Here is an 11,060-nt window from a genome sequence, read left to right as displayed (position 1 = left end):
TTAAAAAGGATGACAAAATTTGATCCTGTAAATTTGTTGATGGTTCCAGGTTCAGTCCCACTGCATGGCACCTTGGGCAAGTGTCTTCTACTATAGCCTTGTGAGTGGATTTGGTAGACGGAAACTGAAAGAAGCCCATCGGGTATATGTGTGTGTGTTTTTCTCCCCAACATCACTTGACAACCGATGCTGGTGTTTACCTCCCCATAACTTAGTGGTTTGGCAAAAGAGACCGATAGAATAAGTACTAGGCTTACGAAGAAATAGTCCTGGAGTCGATTTACTCAACTAAAGGCAGTGCTCCAGCTTGGCCACGGTCAAATGGCTGAAAAAGTAAAAAAAATACCAATCATCAACATTTAAAAATTGATGAATAACTACAACCACCTGAATAGCAACTGCTAGACTAAGATACCTGCAGAGCAATCGGCACTTCACTGCTGCCTTAGGGTCAAGGCCCTAAGATAATATGATAAATTAAATACAGCAATGCTTTATCTTGCTAAATTCTGCTACTACTACAACATGATTTCTACTAGCCAGTACCGCATCGACTGGCCTCCGTGCTGGTGGCACGTAACAAACATCATCCGATCGTGGCCGTTCGCCAGCCTCGTCTGGTACCTGTGTCCGTGGCACATAAAAAAAACACCATCCGAGCGTGGCCGTTCGCCAGCCTCGTCTGGCACCTGTGTCGGTGGCACATAAAAAACACCATCCAAGCGTGGCCATTCGCCAACTTCGTCTGGCACCTGTGTCCATGGCACATAAAAAGCACCCACTACACTCACGGAGTAGTTGGCATTAGGAAGGGCATACAGCTGTAGAAACACTGCCAGATCTGACTGGCCTGGTGCAGCCTTCGGGCTTCCCAGACCCCAGTTGAACCGGCCAACCCATGCTAGCATGGAAAGCGGACGTTAAACGATGATGAGGGGGACGCAGTTGATTGAGGAACTTCAGTAAATAACTTGTATTTATTTATTTAAGCAAACCCAGTCTATCCTCGCAGAATCTGAACTCCTAATGTAACAGAATGGAAATAAATACTGCAACGCTTTTAAAACATCTGGAATCAATAAAAACAGTTTAACACATGGCAAGCAAGCATTGCTCAGAGATGCAAACTTTGAAATTAGAAAATGGAGAGTGTATTTTTAGAAATGTGTTACACTAATACTCCATCCAAGCTATGAATGTATATTCAGTAAATGCTTACCACTAAAGTATTTATACAATTTCCCCATTTCAAGTTCTTTGTGCCAGTTATTAACGCAGTATCACATCATTTACATGTAATTTGTTTGTTTTTCCTGAGCTTTTTTGCATTTCATTCAAAGTATGTTGCTAAGTAACCAGTGTTTGGTACTCAAAGCACGTCTTACATAATCAGTCTGATAAGGGAAACAGTTTCAAGGAAATTATGAAAAACGCAAAATTAGGATGTAATGAAGACAAACTAACAAGGTTTATATGGAAATGTATTAAAAATTATAAATATTCTTTATTGACAAATAAAAAAAAAAGACCTGAAAAATGTATAGAAACTGGTGAATTATAAGACATCCAATCAAAATGTTAAGAAAAACATGAGCAAAAGTTTCTGTTAAGTTTCTTGTCGTTATTCTTTATACTTAACTTCTTTTTTGTTGTTGTAGACAAGCAATCTTAAAGTTGCAGGAAGCCAGATTCCAAATCCGTTTTTCATTACCAATTGGACAGTCTTTGCTAATATCAATAATGTCCTTAGGAAAGACATGGACTATTGATTGCTCATACCTGAGAAATGAATTGTTTTTGTTTCTGTAGCTATTGTCTATCAAAGCTTGAAGCTTCTGCTCATATCGATATGTAAGATTATAAGTAGATGTTTAGAAGTAAAAAAATAAATAAAACATATATAAAAATATCACTTTGGTATAAGTTAAGCACAACCATATATATATATAATGTTAGATGTATAAATGCAAAATAAAAATCCAAGTGAAAGATGAGAGGTATATAAAAAATGACTTTCCCCTCCTGAGTCAAATAATGATTTATTACAAAGGCATTTGACCCCACATTAGGGTGAGGAATAGAGTTGATTACATTGGTCGAGTACTTGACCAGTTCTATTTATTGACCTTCAATAGGAGAAAATTAAGTCAATCTCAGTAGGATTTTAACTCAGAATATTAAGGGTTGTAACCAAATATCAAAGGGCTTTTTGCTTGATGGTCTACCAATTCTGATAATCCAATACCTTTCTGCCATTTAATAATAAAAATTTGGGCCAAATATGACAAGCTAAAAAGAAAATTAAATAAAACAATATTTGATACATTTTCTGATCACCTGAACAACATAATGCTTACAATAAAAAAAAGAAAACAAAACAATATAACCCTTACAATAAAAATTAGTTTCTACAATAAAACAAGTCATTAACTGCTTATGAGAAGGAATATCTTGTCTTTTGTTTGATACAATTTGATGAATGCCAAGAGAACAAAAAAGTTCAGTTGTAATTATCGCTATTTCATTTATGGTTTCAAAAAAGACAATTCCTATTTATTCATAATTCATGTTTTACACCTCTGATGAAGTCAATAGGCTTATTTACTTCTGATTAAGGGAAAATCAATTAAGCAACTGTATTATTGCACTTCTGTGATATATAAAACATTGATTGAATGATATCTATATTTCAATATTTTCTGTTAAATAAACGTGTTTACCAATGTTCACTCACATACACTAACTTCTATCGTGTCACCAGTTTTTACTAGTATTATGTTCACATGAACCACCAACATTTACCAATATTCCAAGTCAGAGTCTCCTTCGTTTGCAAAGAAATCAGAATCGTCACTTGAGCTGTCATAAGGTATTTGTTTTTCAAACAAAAAACTTGTAGTATCAATATAAAATGAAGAGAACAAAACCAGCATTCTGTGGAACAGAAGTTCAATTAGAAAGTTTAGTAGAGAGTTCTGAGGTAAGGAGAAATGGAAGAGAAATCTCTGCAGAAGTTTTCTGTCAAGGATAGTGTTGATAAACTCTTCATAGATATCTCGATCGTAGATATCAGAAACATTTTCATACAAAGACCGTGCTTCTTGCTCCATTAGGAAAGCTATGTAGCTGATGTTATTGCAGAAGAACTCCTGGAAGATAACTCTAACAGCTAATTGTTTCAGGGAAGCTGTAGTCTGGCCAAACAACATCTGAATTGATGGAATGGAAACGGGTATCCAGTTAATGAATTCTGGGAAAAAGTCTTTCAAATGATCCCCTAGTTCCTTTAAAATGTCATCAGTTGAAAAATAACCTGCAAGTAAATATGGAATAACATTAACCATTTAACACAAAGATTATTCCATCGAATGGAATGCTTGTTTGCTCAGATTGTTTTGAATTAATCCTGAATTGTCTTGTAGCTTCAATATTTTGACTGTTTACTTTTAGAATATCATCGTAGGCGCAGGAGTGGCTGTGGTAAGTAGCTTGCTAACCAACCACATGGTTCCGGGTTCAGTCCCACTGCGTGGCATCTTGGGCAAGTGTCTTCTGCTATAGCCCCGGGCCGACCAATTCCTTGTGAGTGGATTTGGTAGACAGAAACTGAAAGAAGCCTGTCGTATATATGTATGTGTGTGTGTGTGTGTTTGTCCCCCTAGCATTGCTTGACAACCGATGCTGGTGTGTTTACGTCCCCGTCACTTAGCGGTTCGGCAAAAGAGACCGATAGAATAAGTACTGGGCTTACAAAGAATAAGTCCCGGGGTCGATTTGCTCGACTAAAGGCGGTGCTCCAGCATGGCTGCAGTCAAATGACTGAAACAAGTAAAAGAGAGTAGGGTAGGTATGAGAGGCCAGTTTGAACATAAAACAGGCAGAATATTTTGGCCAGCTATGGCTGGTTTAAATTCTAAGGGGTTAAATGAAAGCAAACAAACTACATGAAATTTGTATGAGAAAACAAAAATAAATAAAACATATATAAAAATATCACTTTGGTATAAGTTAAGCACAACCATATATATATATAATGTTAGATGTATAAATGCAAAATAAAAATCCAAGTGAAAGATGAGAGGTATATAAAAAGGGAAATTGGGGCAGATATAAGGCATTTCTCCATTCTTGGTTAAGTTATCTGTAAATAAACATATTCTCTGAAGACTCCATGTTAGGTTATGATAGCACATTACTCTGCTAGTGAACACTCAAAGATAGAAGAATCCCAAACACCTAACAATGGTAAGGCCCATAGTATTGTAGGTTATGATAGCACATTACTCTGCTAGTGAACACTCAAAGATAGAAGAATCCCAAACAACTAACAATGGTAAGGCCCATAGTATTGTAGAGCCTAGGCCCATCTCACCAGTATCTCTAGTTAATTATCTTACAAAAAAATTGTTCTTTTCTAAATTATATCAACAGAAGTTGAACTCGGAACAGTAAGCTAATTAAACTCTTTCCAGCTTAACAATGCTGCTGCTTACAACCGTGAGCTGTTCCTATATATAGCCTAATGGACTGAACAATTTGTGAATAAAATATACTTCTTTTGACAGTGTCCTAACATTCCAACCTCTTTGCCAGTCTGTTAATTCAATCATCCTTACTCTCATTTGAGATATAACAAATCAAAGATTGGCCTAGATTTCCTTTTATGAAACAAGTATTTGATGAACCAGTTATTCACAATTTAGTTAAAATTATGATCATTCTTGTGTAGAGAGGCAGATTAGGCCCACACAACATACACCTCATGTCTATGTGGGCTACATTAGACATACACATCATGTCTATGTGGGCTACATGTGACATACTGGCATTAAAAAATGTATAAGACTTATGAAGTTAAGATAATGAACTAGTGACTGCATCTTTTATTTTTTTACTTGTTTCACCCATTGGACTGTGGTCATGCTGTGACACCACCTTCCTCCCATCAGTTATAGAAGCCCTAGAAAGAGTCAAGGGCTTCGCCCTTTCTCCTCTGACTCAGCTTTAAAAAAATGAAATGAACAAGATATATGTGCCTTGTTTATGGATACAATACGCTGGCTCTTGCAAGGATTGAGGTGTGGCTGTGTGATAAGAAGTTTTCTCCCAACCACATGGTTCTGAGTTCAGTCCCACTGCTTGGTACCTCGGGCAGGTGTCTTCTGTTATTCTATTTGATAGATGGAAACTGAAAGAAGTATGTCATATGTGTATGAACTCAGAACCGTGTGGTTGGGAAGAAAACTTCTTATCACACAGCCACACCTCAATCCTTGCAAGAGCCAGCGTATTGTATCCATAAACAAGACACATATATCTTGTTCATTTCATTTTTTTAAAGCTGAGTCAGAGGAGAAAGGGCGAAGCCCTTGACTCTTTCTAGGGCTTCTATAACTGATGGGAGGAAGGATGAAAGTTATCCTCAGACCAGAGAGCTAACTTTGAACACTTTGTAACATAGTGGACACCTCTAAAGGCATCTAAGCGTCTGATGGTAGTGTGAAGCTGGCAAATAAAGTCTATCCCTCGTGAACAGGAATGACCTCCTTCCACAGGGTTGAACACTATTTCTGTTCATCAAATTCCACACATGGTTTTGGAAACTTGAGATTATAGTAGGAGGTAATTTTCTAAGATGCTACTGAAAACCATGTAGTTGTGAATGGAAATTCTTAACCAAACATCCATGTTTAACTGGGAAAGACAATACAGGTTTTATTCCCACTTCAAAGCTCAGTCGATAATGATAGGAAGAGCATTTAAAAGTAAAAAAAAAAATGCTCTTTCACTCATACAAGACCAAGAAAATAAACTTACAAGAGATTTGAAACAGATAAAATGATTGAATTAAAGTCGACCTTATTTAGCAATTAAGATCTGGTCATCAAATCTAAGTAGAGACTTCAAACTTGAAATATTCAAAGCCACAGTCGAACCAATTCTACTATATGGCTCAGAAAGCTGGACGTTATCAAAGAAGCTTGAGAGGCGGTTGGATGGAACCTACACTCGCCTCCTTATGAGAGCTCAAAATCTCTCGTGGAAGGGTCATCCAACCAAAGTACAAATATATGGGAAACTACCACCTGTATCATCTCTTGTGAAAGGTAGGAGAGTCCAGTTTGCTGGACATTGTTGTAGAGCTGAAAATGAGGCGATTTCTACTCTTCTCCTCTGGAAGCCATCTACTCGCAATACCAGAGGGCGCACACTCTCCTACCCTGATGTAATCTCCAGGGATACAGGCATCCAGCAACAGGACCTCCGTAATGCCATGATGGACCGTGAAGTCTGGCGTAGCATAGTAAATTCCATTGTCTCGACCACGGTCAAACAATGAATGAAAAAATGATAGGTAAAGGAATGTGGCAACAGCCAATTTCATTTGTCTATCAAAAACATGTTTCCTTGAGTTTTTTTAATGAAGAGTTGGGTCTGCTGAGTAAGTATTTTTAACAACCACAGTATCATAAATCTATTACAGTAAGCATAACAGTTTGCCTTACAAATTGGGGCTAGACTGAATGATTTGACAGAAACTGAACTGACCATTTTATTTGTTATAAATTAATTTTTACTCTGAGAAAATTTAGATGGATTTAAAGGAACAAAAAAAACCCTTCTGAATTTTAATATTATATAAATATATAGGTAATTAATTTCTTATTTTATACTTAATAATTAATTTGGTTAAATGTTTATTGGATTTAATAAAGAAAATCAATAGAACTTTATAAAATATGCAGGCCAAGCTAAGAGAACTAAAAATACAAGCAAAAGACAAATAGCATTGTGAATGAGGACAGAAAAAAAAAGACCAACTCACCTGAATCAACAAGGAAAGAGAATTTTCGAGAAGCTTGGACGAGGTATCGGAAGTTGTGCTGAAGGCGTAGAGATCTCTGAGAAGGGAACGACAGGGACACACAAAATAGAGGAGACAATTTCCTGCAAATAACAATAAAATTATTGTTTCTAATTTAGACACAAAGCTTGCAATTTTGAGAAGAGGTGGTTTGTTGATACTGTAGCAATAGCCATTTTAACCATTTTAACCATTTTGAAATGTGGCGCGAATTGGCAATATGACGTAATGTCTTTGCCAAAGAATTAGCATTTTCGTTTTTTTCCCATTGGTTAAAATAACTGCTCGTATATATAAGATTCTAGAAGTTTTGAAAAGAATGTTTGTACTGAATTTCGATTCTTTATGTTTAGGTTGAGCAGTTATAAAAACCCTGGATTTGGGGAGAGACTTTAGTGTTCGTTTGGTAGTCATACAACTCCACGTCACTCACTCTTTTGGAGACATTGGTAAATTTTATGCCAAGTTCAAGTTAATCACAAATCTATTTTGATTTGTTGGTTAACGTATTAGATAGAAAGAAGAAATTAGTTAAGGAATTTATAGTCGTTTTTCTTCACGACTAAGTTATCTTTCTTACTGTAAATAAATATAAAACGTTATATTTATATAATAAAAATAATCAAAAAGAAATGTTTCTCTTCACGTTTGTTTTTCAACTGAGTATAGATAAATATGCATTTCCGTAATCTTTGTTTTATGTTTCTTATAGCGGTTTAAAGGACACGATTAAAATATTCAACATACATGGTCGTTGATGTAGAGTTCCATGCGTATATGTCTATATGACGTTACAACTGTAGTTAGGGTTAAAAATACAATGATAACACTTTAGTATAAGTGACGATAAATCATTATATTTTCCCTTACTCAGAGGAAAGCCTAAATAACTAATATAAATTAAGAGAAAGCTTAAGGTAGAGAATAAACAACAAAAACCGCCATAGGAAAATACCATCGACTCCAATACTTGATCTAGCATTTTATCTACTCTGGAAGTATGAAAGGCAAAGTTGACCTCAGAATGTAAAGTGCCATAACTAAACAGCATAAGGTATATTGGACATTCTAACCATTTCATAATAAGATCATAATAATGATTAATATGTGTAGGAGTGGCTGTGTGGTAAGTAGCTTGCTTACCAGCCACATGGTTCCGGGTTCAGTCCCACTGCGTGGCACCTTGGGCAAGTGTCTTCTGCTATAGCCTCAGGCCAACCAAAGCCTTGTGAGTGGATTTGGTAGACGGAAACTGAAAGAAGCCTGTCGTATATCTATATATATACATATGTATGGGTGTGTGTCTGTGTTTGATCCCCCAACATCGCTTGACAACCGATGCTGGTGTGTTTACGTCCCCATAACTTAGCGGTTCGGCAAAAGAGACCGATAGAATAAGTACTAGGCTAACAAAGAATAAGCCCTGGGATTGATTTGCTCGACTAAAGGTGGTGCTCCAGCATGGCCACAGTCAAATGACTGAAACGAGTAAAAAAAAAATCTACCTATGAAATGTGTGGCTTTAAGTACAAAGTCCTACATTTGTGAGAAAGGAAGGAGAGTAGAACCAGTAAAACTAAACTGATACTAATTTTAGTGACCTCAGAAGAATAGAATGAAAAGTGAAAGACTGGGATTTGAACTCAAAACAGAAAAGAATGTAGTAAAATACTACAAAACACTTTGAACAAAAATACACACCACACCCCATCACTGCTACTACAATAGCAACATTATCAACATTACTGCAACAGGCTGCAGTTCTGGCAACACCTCCACTACCAGAAATATTACCTGTTCAGAATTAGCATATCAAGAATACAGAGGTGTAACAGGTGTGCAACTAAACAAAGGTTTTCATATTTTCCGCAGTTTCTAAAGCTAAAAACTGTACGCACAAACACACACACACACATACGTATTACACACAACACACACATCATTCAGACAAACAGACAGACATACTGAAAGGAATAAACACAAATACAGAGAGAAAGAGATAGATTAGGACTAAAAAAGAGAAAAGAAAGAGTGAAGCGAACAGAATGGGTAAGAGTGTGAGAAATATTCATAGAGAAAGCAGAAGAGAGAGAGAGAAGGAAAGAGAAAGCAGAAGAGAGGGAGAGAGAGAAGGAAAGAGAAAGCAGAAGAGAGGGAGAGAGAAGGAAAGAGAAAGCAGAAGAGAGGGAGAGAGAAGGAAAGAGAAAGCAGAAGAGCGAGAAAGAGAAGGAAAGAGAAAGCAGAAGAGCGAGAGAGAGAGAAGGAAAGAGAAAGCAGAAGAGAGGGAGAGAGAAGGAAAGAGAAAGCAGAAGAGCGAGAAAGAGAAGGAAAGAGAAAGCAGAAGAGAGAGAGAGAGAGAAGGAAAGAGAAAGCAGAAGAGCGAGAGAGAGAGAAGGAAAGAGAAAGCAGAAGAGCGAGAGAGAGAGAAGGAAAGAGAAAGCACAAGAGAGGGAGAGAGAGAGAGAGAATAAAAAAAATCCACAATGGAGATGAGTAAATCACTCACTGTTTCTGTTTGGGACTCTGTATAACTGTGGCACGGATTGAGGGATCAGTATTTCTAATCAGTAGTTGATGACAACACTCTGTGTCAGCACGGATGACACAGTGAAATAAGGCTGTTTGACCTTTGTGGTTTTTCACATTCAGCTGAAATGGAAAAAGAAAAAACAAAAAAGATTTAAATCGTCTCAGAACAATCATCAACATTTTAACATTTACTTTCACATTCTTTGCATAAGTCAGATGAGACTTTGTATGGGTCAAGCTTTCTATGGCTAGATCTCCATTTTGGCACCAACCCACACCTATTTCCAAGCAAGACAATGATTTCCTGCCAATCTATCAAAGAATGAACAAGCCAGACATGCTTACATAAAGGAATGCAATAAAATAAAAATGCTTTCTGTATGAACAGTGATGGATTTTTCTTTCTTTTTTTTTTTTTGCGAGAGAGGGTTGTTGTCTTTTTTATTTTTTTAAATAATAATAATAATAATTGTGTACAGTGCTCAGGTGCACTACAACTCATCTAAAGTGTATGTATAATCAGGTGTAGTTTCGGCGGATTTCGGAAAGCATGAGGGCCTTAAAGGATGCAGTGTCATGGCAGTCAACAACTGACGCAGGCAGTTTGTTCCATGCTTCAGCAACTCTGAGCGTGAAAAAATGTTTCCGAAAGTCATGGGAGCTGTGTTGTTTTCTGACTTTGTAGGCATGTCCACGTGTGTTAGACACATGGAGATCAAAAAGGTGTTCAGTGTTGTTGTTGGTGAGGTGGTTGATAACTTTGTGGGTGTTTACCAAGTCCGTCGCCAGACGCCGGAGCTTCAGTGAATCCATGCCCAGGGAAACAAGGCGCTCAGAATATGGTAGGTGTCTGATGGAGGGTATGCGTTTGGTTGCACGTCTCTGAACCGATTCCAGGAGGTCAATGTTCTGAGCAATGTTTTGACAATCATCTCAGTCCTTTGACAAAGGATTTGGGTATCTGGTGCCTTGCTGTGCTCAAGAAGACCCATCCTCCACAGTAGAAGTGTTAAGGCTACTCCCCCTGGTGAAGAGGATTGAGCTGCAAGAACCCTGTGCCAGTGCCACTTATAAAGTACTCATGCCAGTGCCACGTAAAAGTGCCCATGCAGGTAGCACGCTAAAAAAACCCAGCACACACTCTTGGAGTGGTTGGTGTGAAGAAGGGCATCTAGCCACAGAAAGCAAGCGAAATCAGACTGGAACTTGGTGCAACTCTCTGGCTTGCCAGCTTTCTGGCTTTCCAGTTCTCCAGCCAAACTGTCCAACCCCTGCCAGTATGGAAAGCAGACATTAAATGATGATAATGATGACCAGTACACATATCTAGACAAAGAGAATACACACTCAGTCATGCACATATACATACACTTACACACACAAACACACATACACATATAGTTTCAGCTATATATACATATATATATATAAGTTTCATGTGTAAGTGCATGGAATCTTCAGTCAGCCTGAAGATCCAGGGCACCTGCAGGTAAAAGAGTAGCAAGAGACGGACTCAATCAAAATAAAATATATTATCAATTATCATTAATTTCTACCATGGTATTGAACATCCATTTTCCAATAGTTAACACTAAATGGATACATACACACACATATATATATATACATAATGTGTGTGTGTGTATAGAAAGAGAAAAGGAAACAC

At 37.3% G+C, this 11,060-nt stretch overlaps 1 protein-coding gene across 3 annotated transcripts in view; it reads right to left on the bottom strand.

Annotated features, from left to right (window-relative positions):
• Positions 1–1,468: 1,468 nt before the first annotated feature.
• The window catches only part of LOC115214915, a 58,317-nt gene continuing 48,725 nt past the window's right edge, over positions 1,469–11,060 (bottom strand). For all 3 annotated transcript variants that reach the window (XM_029783978.2, XM_036500555.1, XM_036500561.1), the window contains exons 7-9: positions 9,372–9,514; positions 6,827–6,948; positions 1,469–3,313 (exon numbers count right to left, since the gene is read on the bottom strand). In XM_029783978.2, coding sequence (XP_029639838.1) covers positions 2,799–3,313; positions 6,827–6,948; positions 9,372–9,514 — 780 coding nt within the window. In that variant the 3' untranslated portion in view covers positions 1,469–2,798. The remainder of the gene's footprint in view (positions 3,314–6,826; positions 6,949–9,371; positions 9,515–11,060) is intronic.

This window comes from Octopus sinensis, linkage group LG1 (assembly GCF_006345805.1).
Source record: "Octopus sinensis linkage group LG1, ASM634580v1, whole genome shotgun sequence".
Classification (NCBI taxonomy): Eukaryota; Metazoa; Mollusca; class Cephalopoda; order Octopoda; family Octopodidae; genus Octopus; species Octopus sinensis.
The sequence above is the reverse complement of the archived record's forward strand: the minus strand, read 5'-3'. Positions and strand labels throughout refer to the sequence as shown.